The 21913-nt window shown below is 37.3% G+C and overlaps 1 protein-coding gene across 8 annotated transcripts in view; it reads right to left on the bottom strand.

Annotated features, from left to right (window-relative positions):
* Positions 1-21913, bottom strand: part of PCNX1 (pecanex 1) — a 171179-nt gene that overhangs the window by 109226 nt on the left and 40040 nt on the right. For 7 of the 8 annotated variants that reach the window (XM_027111644.1, XM_027111647.1, XM_027111646.1 and 4 more), the window contains exons 3-6: positions 14968-15073; positions 10824-10869; positions 9579-9668; positions 1332-3035 (exon numbers count right to left, since the gene is read on the bottom strand). In XM_027111644.1, coding sequence (XP_026967445.1) covers positions 1332-3035; positions 9579-9668; positions 10824-10869; positions 14968-15073 — 1946 coding nt within the window. Of the gene's footprint in view, positions 1-1331; positions 3036-3896; positions 3993-9578; positions 9669-10823; positions 10870-14967; positions 15074-21913 lie in introns of those variants that run through there. The other variant, XM_027111651.1, reaches the window with a different exon arrangement.

Below are 21913 nucleotides of genomic sequence, written 5' to 3'. Positions count from 1 at the left end.
TCACTAAAAGCATTTCAGACCTTTTATAAAAAACAGAATGATACCCATATCAAAGACTTGAGGGAATTTAATTATTATATTGTCACCAAATGATTATAACTTCAGATATAATTAGTTCTCAATATTTAGGTCTGACAGACTAGTTTCTTCCTTAGGTACTAAAGATCATTTTTTTACATTCCCATTAGAAATTAATCTTTGTTAGAAACTATACCAAAAGAAGAGAATGTTTACCACATTATGGACTTTTAAAACACTGTGGGTGAAATTAGAATTCTTTGAGAGAAAAAGCTTGTTCCTTGTTTCAGAATGTTTGTGCAAACAAAAAACTCAGCTTAACTTTTCATAAAAGACTGAACATTACTACACCAACAGACTATAAACTTTAAAACTAAAGATATAAGCTTTATTAAAGGATATGAGGTGGAGGATAAAAAAGCCACGTGCTAGCTAGCAACACAGGACTTCACTCTTCTGATTCTAGTCAAGAATGAGACTCCATAATAACCAAACAGTAAGCAAACTGTTCTGGGCAGAAGGAAATACCAAGAAACAACTCTGAAAAAACAAAATGGCCAATACACACTGACAATATAAAATCACCTATCAAATTTTGCACAATTCCTCATAAACCTGAAATAAATAAGCTATTACTTTAATCAGAACAGCATCACTGTTATCATAGGGAGCACCATATATCCACTAATGGACAATAAATGTCAATATAAACTATAAACGCTGATTAATAAATTTGATGTGAAGTTACAGAAAAAAAATAAAATGTTTTTAATGCCTAAAACTTGAGTAAGCAAGAAATAAAACCAAAGAGACAGACAAAAAAAGAGCCACAAGTTTTCAAAGTACACAGTCAGAGCTAAAGTAATATTTGGACAAATCTTATATAACAGGTTGAGCGACCTGATTCTGAAAGTTCAGTAGCACACATTGTATAAGAGAGAACTAAAAATGGTTTGGCGCCCTAATAAAATTCTACATTTTGTTGTTGCTATGGCTGTACAAAGGAGGAAGGGGACCAATTCTTTGTTACTCCTGGTAAAACATTAACAGGTGGCAAATGGCTTAGAAAAGGTGAATGCCCTCAAGAACAAACTGACATACTCAAATGATACAACGAAAAAACATTTTCTTGGTGTTCACACCAAAACCTTTTCTAAGATAACCATCTCCTTCTTCATGGAAAGAAAGTTTATTTTAACAACATAGTGGAAGAGGGGCTATTAACACAAAATACACTCTAAATTGGTACTCCAATCAATAGCACCAAAAATGACAGTGACTCCTGGGTAAATCTCTTCCTGCAATTTACTTACCTCCACTGACTGCGTCTTGCTCTTCGCCTTCAGGAAACGCAACCTGGCTTGGCAAGCTGTTCCTAGATCGAGTGACTGTCTCTAACTGGGAAGCCCGTCCCAATAAAGACAGCTCATCTAGCACCTCTCCCTCTTTGGCCTCGAGATCTGATTTTGAAGTGGTTAAGGGTTCTATGCTTTCGGGTGCCATGAGCCTCGTGGAGTCATTCAAACACGCTACTGTGCCGCTGTCCAGGCTCAACACTCGGGCCCGAGTCTTGGCACTATTTGTGCTGGAAGTCCGCCGCGCTGTCCGCTTTTTGCCAGTTCCTTCGGGGCCCAGATGGGCTTTGTGTGCGTGCTCAGGGTCGGTGCCCCTCTCCTTAGGGTGTTTGGTCTTTAGGGCGCTGTATCTGCCCTCGGGAGACTGACATGAATGAGAAGTGGTGCTAGAAGAGCTGTCACTGCCGAACTGGTGAGCAGACTGAACGCTTGACGCTCGGCTCAAGTCACTTTGGTCACTGGAGTCCTCATCGTGACAGAATATAGCACTATGTGGCTTGGTAGCAGAAATACCTCGAAAGGACACATAGTCCCTATGCCGACTTGAATCAAAACTGCTAGCCCGTTTTTTTCCTGTCCGTCTCCTGCCTGACTTATGGCCAGAGGCTGTCCGGTGGATTAAGCTAGAGGATTTAGGTCGTACATCCCCTTCCTTTTGCTTTCCACCAACATCTTTACCAACTTTTGAATCCACTGAAACAGCTGGCTTATCACTCTCCTCCTCTTTGTTTTCAGCAGTTTTCCCAAGTGGTGTGTCCCCCTGTGAAGTGAATTCATTTGCATGGGGGTTTTTATTGGCTTCTTCAGATGCAGAGGCGCTGAGACCTTTCTGATTGTGCATATCATCAGAGCTATTAGAATGCTTGGCTTCTTGAACCCCACTATTCGTACTCACTTCCAAGGCAGTTTTTTCACTGCTAGTCCTTTTGTCACTCGCACAGCTACTCTTGTCCTCTGGCTCAGCACAGCACTCTTTCTTCTGACCAGTGTTCTTTCCCACTTGGGGAGACTCCTCGTGCTCTGACAAGATGCTCTCTATGTGAGTGGAGCTGGTCTGCTCGCTTTTGTAGCTGCTGACGGTGCTGTGAGTGTCCCGGTCCGTACCACTGCAGTAGCTCTCTGTTGAGCCACTACTGCGCGTGCTCAGACTCCGCAAGCTGTCCATGCTTTTGTCTGCTTTCAAGGGTTTGCTCTTCCCACTTTTGGTAGGTGGCTGAGAATTACTGTTTTTCAGCTCACCAACAAGCTGAAATTCCCCAGATAAACAAGAATTTTCCACCAAGGATTCTTTGGATCCAGAATGAGGCTTGGAAGATTCTAACTCACTAACAGGATCTAACCCACGTCTTTGCTGATACAGAGGGAAGTCATTCAGTGAAGTGTCTGGAAAAGCCACAGCAGAGCTAGAAGTCCGTGGCACACCTCGCGGCCGGTGATCTTTCCTGTAAGAGTGTGAATGTAAAGGGACAAGAGATGCTACTTCTGTGTCACAGGCACTGGATAGAGACTGCTCGATGTGGTGGTGGTGGCTGTGACTTGGCAGGCTCACTTTGTCACTGAAGTCTCTTGGTAAGTCCTGTCCACATGAGGATAAGGACGGCTGAATGGAGATGAAGGAATCATTGGAGACCAAACGGAAGAGCTTCCGATCAGTTGCCAAATCTGTTTCAAACATATATTTGGAAATGTTAACACAAATCTACAATCTGTTTTTCTACTCTTTAACAATGGAAAGAATTCACAGTGTACCATAAAAGTATAAACAATTTCTCAAGTAGCTTACTGAATAACAGTTGACCAGTTATTCCAAAGGGCTGGTTTTATTTCACTGCGGTACAAAGAAAGCATTCTACTAACGGAATGAACTCAATTTCCAAATCTTCAACTGGCTTCAGAAAAAGTTCTATAGATTATTAACAATAAAATAAGAAGCAACGAAGGATTATACTTAAAATGAACCTGGATTTCTGTGCGAGTTCTGTCCCTAACTTACTAACTAGGTAACCTTGGGTTACCTTTCTAAGCCTCTGTTTCCTCATCTGTAAAATGTGATATCAATCTCAGTACCATGGAATAACTTAATATTGAGTTAATAACATAACGTTGCTTAGCACAATGTATGGTAGCTATCATTATTTTGCCTTGCAAAATTAAAAATCTTTTAAAAAAACTAATATAATTGCTTTACAAATCCACAAAAACCTAGAGTAATCAGAAACAAACAAAAAAATCAAGAGGCTGACCAATGCACAGACAAGATATGATATAATGATATAAGATATGTTACTGTTCACAGGGGTTGAAAAAAATTAAAACAATAATTACAGGGCAAAATACTACATTTTATCTTTCACCACGGATGCAACAATTACAAAATGCTTCATGAAAAAAATACATATCCCTTCCTATATCTGTAAGACTATTCCTTCAGTTCTCCATTTAGGGAAGTGATTAGTGACTTATCATATATACTATATATATAAATATAGATATAAATATAAATAAACCCATCTACCCACCTACCTACATAGTAATTTATCTTGAAATATAGCTTGACAACCGAAGTGTACAATAGCTGATTTTCTATATACCTTTTGACAGGTAAGGATGGTTGAATCTCCTGTTAGCTCAATAAAATGAAATATTATTGTCTTATTTATCATAACTAGATAGGAAAAATACAATAACAGATTCTATAATAAGTTAGACTCTTCCCAGTAGAGTTACCTTAAATAATAAAAGCATACATTTTCCCTTAAGACTAATATAAAATAAAAATGAACTACTAGAAATACTTATGTACTTTAAAAAATTTAATGTAGATTAGATCTAAGTAATTAAAAACTTAGAGGTACCCTCTAGAATGTACCATATAAATTGTGATTTATAAATGACATATTAGGTTTTATCTTATGTTTTAAAGTCTTCAAGATAAGTGAAACCAATGTTCTTTTCATTTGTCCAAAACTGTGCCACTGTACTTGGGTTCTTATATTCTCTAAAAACCCAAATTTAAAAATTAGTACTGTATTTACTTTTCTGTAGTATTAATTTATAATGTTATTTCTAAAAACTCTCTATATCCCTAATAAGCAATTATGGGATGGTGTAATAGTCACATTTCAAGGATATGAATTTCATAAAACAAAAACTTAACTGAGTAAGTAGTTGAAAATCACTAATTCTAAAATACAACAAAAGACTTTTTAAAAAATACTAATGATCAAAACCAACTCCTTTCCAAGACATTAATAAAGCAGAAATTTAAATTTTTCATTTTAAAAGATACAGCCAAACTTGCTTTAATACGTGTTCTTTTCAGTGTTGCTAAATAAATATACCATAATAAGTTTGACTTTGTCAGGAAGAACTTTAGGTGGTTTTAGGAAACTTCCAAGTAAACATGTCTTCTTAGACATTTTTCTTACTGGTAGCAATACCGTCAAAGACAGCCTCAAATCAACCCAGAGAGATACTATTTTTCATCTAATTAAACTTTTTTCCAGTGACAGCTACCAGTAGTGTTCAGGATAAGAAAAGCATCTCACATACTGCTCATGGTGGTGCAAACTAGCGCAACCAACCTTCTGCAAAGCAATTTAGCGACGTTGCCAAGAGCCTTCAAAAATATACTTACCCTTTGATCACTAACTATTTCTAGAAATTTTTACTAAAGGATAAAAATCATATATGTGAATAAGGTTTTAGAAAAAGGTGGTTCGTCTCAGGTTGTTATGAAACTCCTTAAAACACAGAACTATAAAAATGTCCAATAAAATGAGGTTGAATAAATTACATTGTCTAGTAATAACACCATGCAGGCACTACAAATGTTTTCAAAGATTATGTAATATGAGAAAATACTCAGAGTGAAAAAGATGGCACTATATAAAAAATATGACTCCAGTCTGTAAGAGTTAAAGAGAATACTAAGAGTATATGTACGTATGTTTGTAGGAATGTTAAAAGTAATATACCATATTTAGCCATAAAAAGGAATAAAGTCCTGACACGTGCTATAGCATGCAAAGTGAAAGAAGCCAGACACAAAAAGCCGCATATTACAAAATTCCATTTATATGAAATGTCCAAAATAGGCAAATGCATAGCAACAGAAAGTAGATTAGTGGTTGCCAGGGGCTGGTTGAAGGAGGAAATGGCGAGTATAATGGTTATGGGTTTCTTTTGGGTGTGATGCAAATGTTCTGGAGTTGGATAGTGGTCATGGGTACCCAAATCTGTGAATATACTAAAAACCACTGAATTGTATACTTAGCAGGGTGAATTTTATGGTATGTAAACTATATCACAATAAAAAATAAGGAAAAAAGTGACACGAAAAAATATTAACAAGTTATCTCGATGGCAGAAGTGTAAATTATCTTCTTCCTCATACTTAACTGTGTTTTCTAGAACATACTACTTTTATAAACAAAAATCATTATCTTCCTCCTCTCTTCTAGATCATCCCCATCAATTATAAAAAACAAGCCGTTATTTCTCTTACATTCTTAGAAATTCCAAATCTCCTCCTTTGTCCTCACTTCCCCTGCAAGCTATCACCTTCTACCTCTGATCTCCTTTACAAAAATTCACCAAAAAGTAGTCTATATTCACTGTTTTCAATTCACCTCCTCTGCCACGTATTCTAGTCCCACCCCATTAAGAAGCTTATCAAGGTCACCAACAACCTCTACGCTCAGTCCAATGGTCAAGTCTCAGTCTCATATAACTTGGCCTATCAGCAACATTTGACAAAGGTGATCACTGTACTCTCCTTGAAATGTGGGGATACACACCTCTACCTCACCAGCTGTTCCAATTCAGTCTCTGGATTTATTAGACTGCAGTGGCTCACAGCTCAACAGCTGGAACTCTTCATTCTTCTATCTATGCTTTCTCTTTTGTAGGTCTCATCCAATTTTCTGGCCCCATAATAACTGAAGTTCAGAAATACGTGTAACTAGTTCCTGCATCTTCTACCCAGCCCCGGTACTATACAGGGATGGACTAGAGTTCTGATCTTGGGTAGGGAAGACATGAGTGAGGCTGGGGAGGGAAACTGTAGATAACCCCTTCTTAGAAAACGTAGAGGACACATCCCCACAACCTCAGTTTTCTCCCAATCATCCTGAATCATGTTGATAAAATGAGTGCCAACTAGTCAACTAACTGCTAACTAACAACTAACTAAAGGTCACTGTCCTGTAAATCCAAACCAGTCAGAGAGCCAGAAGAGCCCCCGCTGATATTTAAGCCAGAATGAACGACAGCCACTAGGTGGTGCCTAACCGTAGCCAAGATCTACAGGGATTTGGCTCAGGGAGCCAGGCTGCCTCAACTCCAGGCCAGCTAACCGTAGAGGCTTTCCCTGTTAGGTCATGAATTTCATGTTAACCCAACCTCACATTTGACATAACTGAATTTTTAATATTTATACACTGAAAACTCCTAAATTTAAAACCTCAACCCAGATTTCTTACCCGAAATCCAGACCTATCTAATTATCTACCAATTACTGCTGCTTACAAGTCTAACAGCAACTCATACCTGATATGCCCAAACTGAACTCCCTCTCTTGCCCTCCACCATGCTCTCCCCACTCCTAAATCTGCTCCTTCTCAGTCTTCCCCCTTTCAGTTAATGGAGACTCCATCCTCCCCATTATTTAACCCCAAAACCTTAGAGTCATCTATGACTGCTATTTCTCTCACACGGTATTTCCAAATCCATCCACATATCTCTCATTAACATCTGCCACACACAGTCAGACCACTTCTCACTACCCTGATCTGTGCCCCGATTATTGCAATAATCTGCTAACTGAGCTCCCTGCAACAGCCTTTGCCCCTTTTAATATACTCTCAACACAGGAGCCGGAACAACTGTTAAAATGTAACACAGATGATGACACTTCTCTGCTCAAAACCCTAGATAGCAGTTCATCATCTCACTGGAAATTAAAAGCAAAATCTTTAAAATGGCTTTTACAAGACTGTAATTTGGCCTCATTTACTCTGTACCAGCCCCACTATTTCTCAAACCTGACAGGCATGTTCCTGCTTTAGGACTTTTGCCTGTGCTGCTACCTCTGCACGGAGGCCGCCTTCCTCCCAAATACCCCGACAGCTCGCTCCTTCACCTCCTTCGGGTCTTTGTGCTTAGCCAGGTTTTCCCTCAACCGTTCTATTTAAACTTACGATGGCCAGGGCCCCCAGCACGCCCCCTCTGTCTCTATTACTACATCTATATTTGATTTATAATAGTATGTTTCCGTACTAGTAGTATGGAAGCCATAAGGGTAGAAATTTTTGTCTGTTCACCCATTATTTCTAGTACTTAGACTGGTACCAGGCACATATGAGTACTCAGTAATAATTGTTAAATGTGAAATACATGTGAAAATGTTACATGATGAAAGCAAGTTATAAAACTATGTAAAAGCAGTATTGCATAGTGATTAAAATTAGGATTTAGAACTCGATTTGAACTACAGAACTGCCACTTTGCAGATGGGTGACTTTGGGCAAGTTTCTTATAACTTTGCTCTAAGCTATGATACACTCATCTGTAAAGTGAAAATAATAACCGTATTAACTTCAAATGCTTGTCGTGAAGATTAACTGGGTGAATGCATATAAAGTGCTTAGAAAAAGACCTAAACCAGGGTTTGATAAACTAAGGCCTGTAGAGCCAAAGAGGCCCTCTGCCTGTTTGTAAGTAAAGTTTTAGTGTAACACAGACATTCCCACCCATTTATACATTGTTTACGGCCTCTTTCACTCTACAATGGCAGAGCTGAGTGGCTGCAGGAGAGACCACGTGGCCAACAAAGCTTTACAGAGGAAGTGTGCTGACCCCCCACAGGGCAACGGTATGCACTCAGTTACTGTCAAGCACCATTATCTATGTCAATATGTATCTGCCAGGGTAGATTTATAGGCATATAACTCCCAACGTACTTGCACAAGGTACTTTACAGAGGAAAATAAAGAGACCTATGACCCGTAATGGTAGTGGCACTAGCCCCTCTAAGATCACTATCCAGTTTCTGAGACACTAATGATTACATATTATAGAAAGGAATACTGTAATTCTCAAAGAGATTAATTCTCCTTTCCTTTTTATAAGAAAATAGCTTCCATACCATATAGTATGTTTAAAAGTATTTTTAAGGGGAGAGGGGTAGGTTGTGAGGGGTGGTCCACAGAAGCAAACAGTGACGAGGTACTGTAATTCCAAAAAAGCAGCTACAGTGATAAACCTAGAATGCTAAGTACCAGGAACAAAACATACTTGCAAGAATTAAACCTGGGTAAAACATTAAATTCATGGGAAAATGTCACAATTCAGTGATCTATTTGTAACTTCAGAAATAAGTTTCATAATTCAGTACAGGAAATTTATCACCTTGCCTGCCTACCAAACATCACCCATAAGCCAATAAAAACAACAGGCTGGAAACAGGGAGACAGGTTTCTAATCCAATTTTGGCTCACTGATTATATAACCTAGGATAATCTCCACTTGAAATGGGTATGACATATCCATCCTTTTATGTCTGAAAATTAAAAACCAAACTTGAAAATGTGGCAGTTCTTAAAAAAAAAAAAAAAAAAAGGAACTCTATAAAATCCAAAATACTCATTTATAATGGAGTTGTATAAGGAGAAAAAAAAAATCACTTAAAACCAAAATTTCTATTAAAGATTAAAAATCTGCTACAGGAAGGCACCAAGCTGGAAGCAGACAGTTTCTCAGTAAGTCCAACAGCAAGTTATTTCTCTGTGAAAACACACTGTCATTTCTGCAGTTGGGCAACATATACAGTAGTTGGCATTTAGACGTCATACTGAATGGAAGAGAAGAGTTTTACATACTAGGTTATCACTAAGCTAAGCAAGATGCTCTGACCAATTAAAGGAATAGCAGATTCTTATCTCCCATCTGACATTCATTCTGGGGCACATGCTCATAAAGTTTCCCTGTTTAATTTGGCAGAACATGTGTAGCTGAATTCCAGAAAGCTGTAAGTACTTATAACACTGTGTTACTGTTATGCTAGCAAACCATTTTATTTTAATGTTTCTAAAAAATACCATATTAAGTTATTATAAACTTCTGCCAAAATATGAGCAGCACATTCCACAAACTCACCCTGGTCACCATAATACATAAGGGCATCATGAAGTAAAATGTTCTTACCCTGTTCTTCACTTCCTTCCTTACAAAGACTAGAGCTCTGGCCCAGACTTAAACTGATATCATCAGAAGTCTTAGCGGTGTCTGTATCTCCTACAAAGTGAAGAGAGACCCATGAAGACATTATATGAAAAGTAAAGGCCGTACAGGGTGGCATAACAAGGAAGGACATGAGGGAGTACAGTAGATATGTATTAACTAAAGCAGTTTTTGTATCAAGGGCTACAATGATGGGAGATGCATTAAACTAACAGGAAGTATCGTGGACTGTCAGCTCACATAATTATTCTCATAGTGCTACAAACCAAATACGGAAAGCTTCATAATATTAGCTAATACAACTATTTCTTTCAAAAGAAGTTTTAAAAAGGAAATGCAAGTCATGTAATAACAAGTTGAAACAACATAAAATTCCCTCCCAGGGAAAATTAGAGAGTTATAAAATTATAGGGCAAAAATAACAATGAATTTATCTGAAATAGATGTATTGAATAAAAGGGATATATAAGATGTACAGGAAAGAAACTTTTTTTTAGTGTCTCATTCCTGCCCAATTTAAAGGTTTCACATTAAATTAGTTTTCTATGAACCTCATCAAAACCCATGAAAATATTTTCCCTCAAGGCAAAGAAGTTTCTTAAAGATCAAAATTTATAATTCATACAATGTAATGCAAATGGTCAAATACTTTTATGAAATTTGGATGATGAAAGGAGACCACAATTTAAATCAATTAATCTTTAATATAAGATACATAATTTTGGGCTTCCCTGGTGATGCAGTGGTTAAGAATCTGCTTGCCGTTGCAGGGGACATAGGTTCGAACCCTGGTCCGGGAAGATCCCACATGCCGCGGAGCAACTAAACCCGTGCACCACAACTACTGAGCCTGTGCTCTAGACCATGAGCCACAACTACTGAAGCCCACACGCCTAGAGCCCGTGCTCCACAACAAGAGAAGCCACCGCAATGAGAAGCCCATGCACCACATCACAGAGTAGCCCCCACTCGCCACAACTAGAGAAAGCTCACACACAGCAATTAAGAGCCAATGCAGCCAAAAATAAATTCATTAAATAAATAACTGTTTTTAAAAGTTTACCATAAAAAAAGATACATAATTTTATCCACAAAATAATTTCAAAAATGATTTTTCATTACACGTAAATATATGATACAGTTATCTTTACTAGAAACAAAAAAAGAAATGGGAAGTCAGAGGTAACTTTCGGGTTAGATCACACCTACCTTTAATAGTTGTTGCTGTTCCAAGACGAGAGGAACCAGATCCAATCTGAAAACATGACATGAAGTAAACGAGATGCTAGCTACGCCATCGGCACAGACTAGCAAGATTATCACATGAAATTATATTATCAAAACATGTTATCAGTCACTTTCACCAAAAGGCCATGATGTATCAGAGCCGCACTCCCTGTCTGCTGTGGCGCATGCTGCGCATCTAGTACAGATCTGCTGAGACACTGAATCCCTCTGCGTACTCAGGACTGATGGAGCCCCCAGGGCAAGAGTCTCCAACCTCGAACAATCGTGCCAAACGGTCATTGTCATTTTTATTTTGCATCATGACATGTGCAAGTTATAAACAAAAGCAAAACTAGGTGTTAAGTCTACCTGAAATAAATTTAGACTTATCAGGGCATATAAAGGGAAAGTTTGGAGGACATAACATACTAACAAAGAGCAACCCAAATTTTACTTTCAAATTGTTAGTAAATCAATATGTTCTTTCCTGAGTTTCAGACAGAAAGTAAGTACTTCTTTGTAGGCTGCTATAACATATTTTTAAAGAATAAAAAAAAACTAAGCCATCTAAGAAAAAGGAATTTTTAGCACAAACTCTATAAACAGAACACTAAAATCTGCGGAGCTTTTAGGGCTTATATTCAAGATGGTATAAGACGTCCCTAAAATTTCATAACCATCAATTATTATACTACCATAAAAATCATAGAAACACCACAAATTCCATGAACACATTAAGGAAACCAAATATAACATGACAGTTACTAAATCAACAAGTCTGAGTAACTCTTTTTATAACCTGCTTTCAAGGGATTCAAGAAGAAAATAGGCAAGCAAATTTAACACCTTACACTAAAATCAAGAACATTCATGTAATACTCATATTTTGCCAAATCTTTTCTTTCATTGATTCAACTGAAGTATACAATGAGAAATCTGGTCAAAATACAGGTTAATACTGACTTTGAAGGGGCATGAGGGACTTTCTTGGTCTATATTTGGGGGAGATAAATACAGAAAAGCATAAGAATAAAATATAACCACCCATTGTATCTGTTAAGATTGCTTTTGTCACCAAATAATAGAACTCAACTAATTAGGTGACTTAAAGAAAGAGTTTTATGTTTGTCATCTAAGTTTGGAACTGGTTTAATAGCATTTGTTCAGCAGCTCAATAATATTAGGGCTCTGGACGGCAGAGCCTAATTGTCTAATTGTCTGGACGGCAATTAAATGGGTGTACACATATGTAAAAATCTACTGAGCCATACACTTAATAAGTGTATACTACGCTGTATAGAAGTTATATGTCAGTGAAAAAGTAAGTAAAAATAAGCATACACATACAGGTTAAAACTGCTAATAAATTCTTATGTAGCCAATAAAAAAAAAGAGCTTGGCAATAGTTTTTGAACTGTTTATTAAGTTTGATTCTCCTGATTTTTCCTAATTTCTGCTTTCAATTAGCCATAAAAGGCACTGCAACTAGACAGAAAGAAAAAGGCCAAAAAGCATTTTACTGCAAGAGTTTCATTCTTATAACACCTGCTAAACAAGTTATAAAACTAACATATGTTATTTATCTACTAGAGTAATAAACATGTAACTTCCTAGACAGAAGTTTAAAAACAAGTAAGCAAACAAAAAACACCATTTCATGCCACCCTTCTAAGAATTTAAACTTAAAAAAAAATGTTTTTTGAATATGCGTACGGTAGTCATTTGCTCACAACCTCAAAGTGTTCTCTTTTTCTTTCCTTAACAAGCTTCCCATTTTGTTCAAATGTTGGGCATGTTATCTTCTGACTTATGAGAAGAGGGCCCAGACTCTGACCTAGGTGTGTGCTCTAGTTCTGCTCAATGAATGTATGGGAGAGTCTGCTGGAGGGCTTTGAGGAAAGACCTTTTCATGTCTGAGAAGATGATGAGCAAGGACAACTCTGCCCCACACTGTCACCTGCTTCTTAACTTTTCAACAGGATCATAATTGAAGCTGCTGTGCTCATCCTGCAACTCTAAGGAAAAGCCAAAAGAACTAGGGAAATTCCAACCCAGAGCCCTAATATTATTGAGCTGCTGAACAAATGCTATTAAACCAGCTCCAAACTTAGGTGACAAACATAAAACTATTTCTTTAAGTCATCTAATTAGTTGAGTTCTATTATTTGGTGACAAAAGCAATCTTAACAGATACAATGGATGGTTATATTTTATTCTTCACGCTTTTCTGTATTATTTAAAATTTATCCCCCCCCAAATATAATGGAATTGTGACTGTTCACACATGAAACTATAAGGAATTGAAAATATAAACCACAGTGCATACAAATAAAAGAATGCAATACAGTCCCCAAAATGTCACTGCAGAAAAACACTTAATAATATTAACATTCATGATAGAGTCAGTAAAGAGAATCAAGTTCCAAAGAACAGCACACTAAAATCCCTCTTTGTTTAAAAAGTTTTTTTGATTGTGACATTACAGATGATTTTTATTTTCTTCTTGTTATTTGCTAACTTTCTAAAAATAAACACATTCAGAAAAGGAAAAAATTAAGAAAAAAATGATATCTTCATACACTTAGAGGTAAAGTTTTTACTTAATAGGTTTGCACAAACTAAGATGGTCCAGTGTTTCTTCTCTTTGATAAGTGCCAAAGGAAAGTCCAGGAAGGATTATGGATGTCAGAGAAGAAAAACTACTTCCAACTAAAAGAGCAATCAGGCAAGGCCACCTCCTCCATGAAGCCTTGCCCCTCTCTCTAGCTGGAAACAATTACTTTCTCCTCTGAAATCTATAGCCCCTTTTCTGTACCATTCCTATGGCAACTATTACTTTGTATCTTGTACTTACACTTACTTGGTAACATATATTTATAACTTCAGTTACTTATAGACATTTACTAGGAAATTGCAAACTCTTTGAGAGTTAAGACCCACTCCACATCCCGGACAAACAAAATGCCTTAAATACCATCAGGCACTAAAATATTTTAAGGAAGATAAGTGATAAAAGGGAAGAGAGGGACGGGGCGGGGGTGGGAATGGAGAGTAGAAGATGGAAAGGAGAAGGGTAGCAGTGGCAGAAAGGAAAGAATGATCACAATGACTATGACAGAGCTACTGTGTTCAAGGAGTTCACTATCTAGTACAGAAGACATTTATATACAACTATGATAATGTGTAATAAGACCTATATAATAAAACATGTGTGAGAAACATGGTGTGTCTATATTGGTAATATCTCTACCGATATACAAAAAGCCCAACTTTACTTCCCCACTTCAGCTTCCCTAAAGGATAACAATAATTATGCCAATAATTCCTTTTGGTATAAAAGAGTATAAAACTAAAACACCAAAATCTAAGTAGCACAATAGCTTCTGACACCTGCCCTTTTTTATTCAAGAGTTAATATTTTAAGGAAAACCAAATTAGATGTGCTGTGCATTTAGGTGCAGACATGCAATAATTACATTCAAGATGGGACACCCTCCCTAAAACAAGTAGGGCAAGTTCTAATGGACATGATGCCAAGGGTAGAGTTACCAAAGGTGGCTGGCCATTGCTGTGTCCTTTTGTCTGTCCTAACAGAAAAAGAAAAAGAAAAAAAAACGGTGTGGCTCTTCAAAATTTGTTGCAAAAGTATAGGCTTATTCCCCAGGGTAATCTGATGTTGCTAATATTTGTCAGTAAGAAGAAAGGCCAGGTTTAATTAAGAATATAAAATGTGCAGCCATATTTAAGGACTAAGTCATTTCATTCTATCCAAAGAGACTGCGAAAAGCACAAGGGATAACCTATATGTCTCCAATACAGACAGACACCATGAAGGTAAATAAGCACACACTAGGAGCTAAAGTTCCTAAGGGCACTCACCACAACTGTCTCGATCAAAACTACCCCTGGGCAATTAGCATGTGGTATGTGCTCATCAACAAAGTACTTAATTAATGTGAAAATTCTATTTAAAATAATGGTAATAAAAGATAATCAGTAAACAATCAAAATATTATTAATCAGCAAGATAAACCCAAACACTGACTGACTGTTACAGACAAGAGAACACGTGAGACCACCATCAGGAGGAGGGAAAAAAGCAAAATACAACAGCACAGGTTCCTACCTGGTGGCCTGGATCAAGGCCAGCATAAGAATTTCTTGAACTGCAACCAACTGGGGGTGTGGCCTCTCGAATGAACTCAGACATTTCAATGCCCCCACCAGGATCACTGAAAAGGAGAATAACTGTCATTATTCTGACACCAATGGTTTTCCTTTTGTTTGTTTTTTAAGTTATTATCTTTTTTTCTGTAAAACTAACAGGTTCAGATATTTAATATAGCAAATTGAAAAAAATCATTCTTCTTTTATAAGTCTGGTAAATTTGAACTATTTTATAACCATGTCACTACTCCAAAACATTTAAAACTCTCTCCCAAACTGTCTATATCCAATCCAATATTAGAAACTGGCCTTGATTACAACTGTACCATACTAAACATAGCACATATTTTATGATATGTGCCATAAAACCACTCTAGCAAAGAAATTATTTGCCTTTTGTTTCCTAACAGCAAAGAGAAATTGGTCAGAAAGTAATCAGATCTTTTTTTTCAATTTATTTATTTTTAATTTTTTAAATTTATTTATTTTTGGCTGTGTTGGGTCTTCATCACCGCACACGAGCTTTCTCTAGTTGCGGTGAACAGGGGCTACTCTTGGTTGTGGCAGGCAGGCTTCTCATTGCGGTGGCTTCTCTTGTTACAGAGCACGGGCTCTAGGCGCACGGGATTCAGTAGTTGTGGCACGTAAGCTCAGTAGTTGTGGCTCGCGGGTTCTAGAGCGCAGGCTCAGTAGTTGTGGTGCATGGGCTTAGTTGCTCCACGGCATGTGGGATCTTCCTGGACCAGGGCATGAACCTGTGTCCCCTGAAATGGCAGGCGGATTCTTAGCCACTGCACCCCCAGGGAAGTCCCAAGTAATCAGATCTTACACTCCTCGATCTCTCCAAGAGCACAGTCTGATTGAGCTGCATGATACAATGACGAACATGCATGAGAGCAATTATCCTGGTCAAGCTATCTGTATCTGTATTTCTTAAGTTAACAGAATTTAACTAGGATACTAACTTGTTTCACAGAGCTGGGAACCTAAGATTTTAGACTTGCATGTGTAGAGTTAGAAGGCACAAGTTTAAAAAGTGAAATGATGCTATGTAGTAAAAACAGGCATTAGAAAGACAAAAGAGAAAAGTACTAGGTTCAAAGAACTAAGGAAGTCCACATATAGAACTTAAAGATAACGGGATCCTAAAATAAGGGAAAAAAAAATCACACCAAATTTCAAATAACTTAGACAATTAAAAAAAATTTTTTTAAGTTGATATGTTGTATTTTCATTTTTATTCAGTTCAAGAAATTTCCTTTTTAGTGAGGGAGCCACTCGGCATACGGGATCTTAGTTCCATGACCAGGGATCGAACCCGCACCCCCTGTGGTGGAGGCGGGGAGTCTTAACCACTGGACCACCAGGGAAGTCCCCTAGACAATTTTATAATAAAGTTCCTCAAGAACACAACTTTTAGAACAATTCAGGCCTAAAAGTTATCATAATCCTATTTTTGCCCAAAGATTTTTACTCATTCTACCTGGTATACAAAGTCAGTCAATAAATTTTTTAGCTATTATTATCAAGGATAAAAGCTCTAGTATATGCTCGACATTATTGTGGACATAAGCTATCTTACCATCTAGCATCTAATTCAACCTCCTGGTTAACAACAACAAAAAAAGCAACTCCAAATTCTTCTGGTGAATCACCTCATCCCAATCTCTCATATGGCTGTGGGTAATGCTGACCCCACTCTCAAGTTTGGCCAGACTTTGACTGGCCAAAGTCAATCAGCATATCCCAATCTCTTGGTCACAGCAACTAGTAGTTCTAGAACAAGCACATGACCCAACTCAGGCCAGAAATGTTCTACTGTTGAGAGAAGAAACTTCTCTCTATCTGCTTGTCTTAATGCTGAGAAGATGAGTCCTGGAGCTGCCGTAGCCATTTTACAACCATAAGGGGAGAGCCTGTCTAAGAAGCCAACTAAAAGAAAAGCATAGCCTGGTAAAGGGCACCAGAGTCATGAAGCTACTTGAAATTCTGCACATTGCCACATCTGAAGACATCCCTTAAACATAGACTTTTCGGTAATGTGAGCCATAAATTACCTTAAGCCTGTTTGGGTGGGGATTCCAATAGCTGCAATCAAAAGATATAGGCAAAATACAATCTGCTTACAAGTTCACCTTCCATTTATGTACTTCTCACTATAGCTGTTTGAATTCTAGTGTGTTTTTTAAATTAATGGTCTCATAACTACCGTGTCCCTGTTTGCTCATCGGGTTTCTAACTCTAAGCCATTGGCTACAGTTAGCTAATGGAAATTACCTCTCTAACTTGTTACCCGTTTATAAAAATAAAACATAATGGAACTCAGTTACAAACATGATGGCCAAGTCCGCATACAAATGTCCCTGTGTGAGAAAAGTGGAGTATGACCAAATTTGCTGGCCATTTGGTGTTAAGTCACACGGCTATCTAGATCAGAATGAGAAATATTTTTCTTATTTGGCAAAATCTCAAGTGTGTATATACAGGCAGCCGTCACCCACTGAACTAGTGATGAGTAATAACCAGCAATACTGTTAACTCCATTGGAATGCATTCTCTAATTAAGATTGTAAAGAAATCAGAAGATGGAGGCCAAGGTGAAGACCAAGGAATAAAATGTTCTATGTCACAGAAAGGATAAAGTTTATACGCATCAGCTTTAGTGATATGTAATTCACATACCTTACAATTCATGCACTGAAACTGTGCGATTCAATGATTTTTAGTACATTCATAAAGTTGTGCATCCATCACCACAGTTGATTTTTAAACCTTTTTATCATCTCAAAAGCAAACCCATTTAGCTGTTACCCTTCCCACCCCTCCTCCCCCAGCCCTAAGCAACCACTGATCTACTTTCTGTCTCTATAAATTTGCCTATTCTGGATTTGTTTTTTCATATAAATGGAATCACATAATATGTGGTCTTCTGTAACTGACTTCTTTCACTTAGCACAATGTTTTCAAGGTTCATCAATGTTGTAGCATGTATCAGTGCTTTATACCTTTCTATGGCCAAATAATATTCCATTGTATGGATAGAACACATTTTGTTTATTCATTCATCAGCTGATGGACAATCTTACCCAGTTTTATACATCACTTCTGACAGCAAGTCTAAATGATTATAATTGGAACTTAAAATTGTTATTAATAACAAAGCAAATATTTACTAAATACTTAATACATTCCAGTCATAGGGTTGCGTGCTTTATTTCCATTTTCTCATGAAACATTCCCCTAAAAATCTATGATATAAATACTATCATCCTCATTTTACAGATGAAAAAACTGAAAACCGAAAGGTGTAAAAACTTGCCTAAGGTCTCAGAGGAGTAAACAAAATAAGCCAAGTCATTGGTATATGGAGTTCAGGTGGGAAGGGAGGAAACAAATAATACTTCCTCATCACTCTACAATGTGTTATCATATCTGCTCTTTCTGGTTTTTCTCCTTCACACATGAATGTAGGTACTCATAACCAGTAAGGACTGAGAAAAGATTTGAACACCAGGTCTAACTCTAAAGGCTATAGTCTAAGACACCAATAATGCCTTTTAACAAGCAGGCATTAAAGTTCTCTTTCCAGTTCAAAACCAAAAGAAACACCATTATCCAGGGAAGGTTTCTTAACCTCAGCACTACTGACATTTTGGGCCACATAACTCTCGACTGTAGGAGACCATCTTGTGCACTGTTAGGATGGTTAGCAGCACCCCTGACCTCTACCCACCAGACGCCAGTAGCATTTCTCCCTGTGATAACCAAAAATGTCTCCAAATATTGCCAAATGTCTCCTGGGGGGCAAGGTCATCTCCAGTGGAGAAACAATAATCTAGAACTAATGCTCAATGGTCAACATTGAGTGGGAAGGAGGTATTAAGGGAGAAAAAAAGATGAAGGAAAAAACAAACAGCTCCTTTTATAGAAAAAATATACCCTCTTGCAAACTTACTGTACCTTTCTCTTCTCTACAAATTCAGGAGCAGAACTTTTAGTCAGCTGTTGGTGTCCTAACATATAAATTGACTGAGTAAGAATTTTCTTTATTAGCAAGACTTGCAGATTTTCAGGAATGGAAATTTCAGCACATACCTGGGAAGTAAGTAGTTTACAATTCCCACAGAAGCAAAGTGGTCTACTGCAGTAAGCAGTACACCAAATTCAGGGAATCTCTACCTTTATGCCTTAATTTCCTCATCTGTTTAAAAATAAAAACAGGTACAGGGAAAGGCAGAAAAGCAGAAAGGGTTTGATCTGAATTATAAAGGAGACTTCACAAATTAATTTGTTGATTATCAGTATCATAAACTGCTCAGGCTTTAATTAGAACTTCACAGAACCGGCACAGTACTAAATTTACAAATCTAATCTAGATCACAACGATGTTCCTCAAAGGAACATTCATAAACATTCCTTTATGAATAGATAAAAGCAAACTCCCTAAACAGAATAAATCTTCAGAAAATTTAGCCTAAAATTCACCTGTGTATATTTTAAATGGATCCTTAATTTACAATATTGTAAGCATCACTGAATGAGAAACGGAAAAAAAAATATGGTTTGTCTCCAAATAATTGTATTCAAATTCCAAAATTCAGTGTGCTAATTTCCTCTGATGAAACGTTAGAAATGTAACACATACATTAATGGCTTTGACTCTTTCTCTAAGATAAAGATTGAACAAGCATTTCTGAGCTGCTATACCACAGCCAATGACAACAAGAAGCACAAGTAGTCGGTCCTACTATATTCATTCATTCATGCAACCAATTGACAGCTCTAGTGTACCAAGCACAGTGAAAGGCTCTGGAAGTAAGTGTATCTGTTTTCCTGTTCATTTTTGTTCAGAACGGAGATTTACAAGTGGGAGAGTGGGGGAAAGGAGATGTCGAAAGCAAAAATCTACAACAAAGACCTTATTTAATGGTGAAACTTAAAAGCACTCCTAAAAAGACAAGGATGTACACCAATACTATTTCAATTTAACCACATGTGAGAAGTTATACCCAATGAAAATTTAAACAAGAAGCATAAGGTCTAGAAAGGAAGAAATAAAACTGTCATCATTTACAGAAAATCAAGAAATAACCTACAAAGTTTTACCATTAATAAGGGAGTTTAATAAGGTTGCTGGATACAAAGTAAACTGCTACACTTAAAGGGAGAAAATCAAAAGGTAAATAGAAAAAATCATATAATAGCAGAAAAACTATAAAATAATTTGTCAAATTTAATAAAAGCTATGAAAGCCTTTTTTCTTTTTTTTTTGCGGTACGCGGGCCTCTCACTGTTGTGGCCTCTCCCGTCACGGAGCAAAGGGTCCGGACGCGCAGACTCAGCGGCCATGGCTCATGGGCCCATCCGCTCCGCGGCACGTGGGATCTTCCCGGACCGGGGCAGGAACCCGCGTCCCCTGCATCGTCAGGCGGACTCTCAACCACTGCGCCACCAGAGAAGCCCTATGAAAGCCGTTTAATGGAGAAATGATAAATCTTTACTGAAAGACATTAAAGAAGACTAAATAAATGGAGAGATTTAATATTGTAAAGATACCAATTCTCAGCAGAGGAATCTACATAGCCAGTGTAATTCCAATAAAAACCCTAAGTTCTTGTAGATTTTGCCCAGTAGACTCTGAAGTTTACATCAAAGATCAAGGAGGGGCTTCCCTGGTGGCACAGTGGTTAAGAATTGGCCTGCCAATGCAGGGGACACGGGTCCGAGCCCTCGTCTGGGAAGATCCCGCATGTCGTGGAGCAACTAAGCCCATGTGCCACAACTGAGCCTGAGCTCTAGAGCCGATGTGCCACAATTACTGAAGCCCGTGGGCCTAGAGCCCGTGCTCCACAACAAGAGAAGCCACCGCAATGAGAAGCCTGCACATCACAACGAAGAGGAGTCCCCGCTCGCAACAACTAGAGAAAGGCTGCGCACAGCAATGAAGATCCAAAGCAGACAAAAATAAATAAATAAAGTAAATTTATTTAAAAAAAAAAAATCAAGGAGCTGACAGTAGCAAATTAACTCCTGAAAAAGAACAAGGTACAAGGTTTGCCCCACTAGGTATCAAAAGTCATGTTATAAAGCACTTAGGATAGTGTGGTAACTGCACAGGCATAAACTAGATCAACAGAACAGAAGAGAGCCCAGAAACATACCCACCATGTATGAAAACTTAATTTATGACAAAATGACTACTGCAAATCACCAAGGAAAAGATACTCTGTTTAACAAATACTGATTAAACCAGTTATTTATAAAGAAAAAAAACAAATCCTAAATCCCTACCTTACAACAGATCATAATAATTTCTAACAAAACTGAAATGTGAAAACAAAAGAAACATGAAACTTTAAAAAGACAATCTTTCTGAGAGTATTCTTCTGATATTTGTGTAGGAATAATTTCTTAAACAAAACACAAAACTGTTAATTACCAAAAAATGATAAACTGTGTATTAAATTTAAGAATGTATAATAATCATAAGAAACCTTAAGAAAAGCAAAGTGACAAGCTACAAACTGGGAAAAGATGTCTGTAATGTACATAACCAATAAGGAGTAGTACAATGAACATATTTTTTTAAACTCATTTTTCTTAATCAATAAGAAAAAGAGAACTCCAAAGAAAAATAAAAAAGAAACAAATGGGCACCGGAAACAACAGAAAACTTAAATGGACTATATATGTGAGATAAGATGCTCAGCCTCATTAGTAATCAGAAAGGTTAACTAAAGTCAAAATGAGACACATCTAACACTTAACTGTTAAAACGGCAAACTGTTAAAACTTACCAAAATCAAAGACTGAGGATATGAAACAATAAGGACTTTCACATTCTAACGGTGAGAATATAAATTGGTACAATCGTTTTGGCAAACAGCTTGTATTACCTAGTAAAA

This window comes from Aethalodelphis obliquidens, unplaced genomic scaffold (assembly GCF_003676395.1).
Source record: "Aethalodelphis obliquidens isolate GAN/ISIS:26980383/991018 unplaced genomic scaffold, ASM367639v1 scaffold10, whole genome shotgun sequence".
Taxonomy (NCBI): domain Eukaryota; kingdom Metazoa; phylum Chordata; class Mammalia; order Artiodactyla; family Delphinidae; genus Aethalodelphis; species Aethalodelphis obliquidens.
Note: the sequence above shows the minus strand (reverse complement) of the source record. Positions and strands in the feature narration are given on the sequence as shown.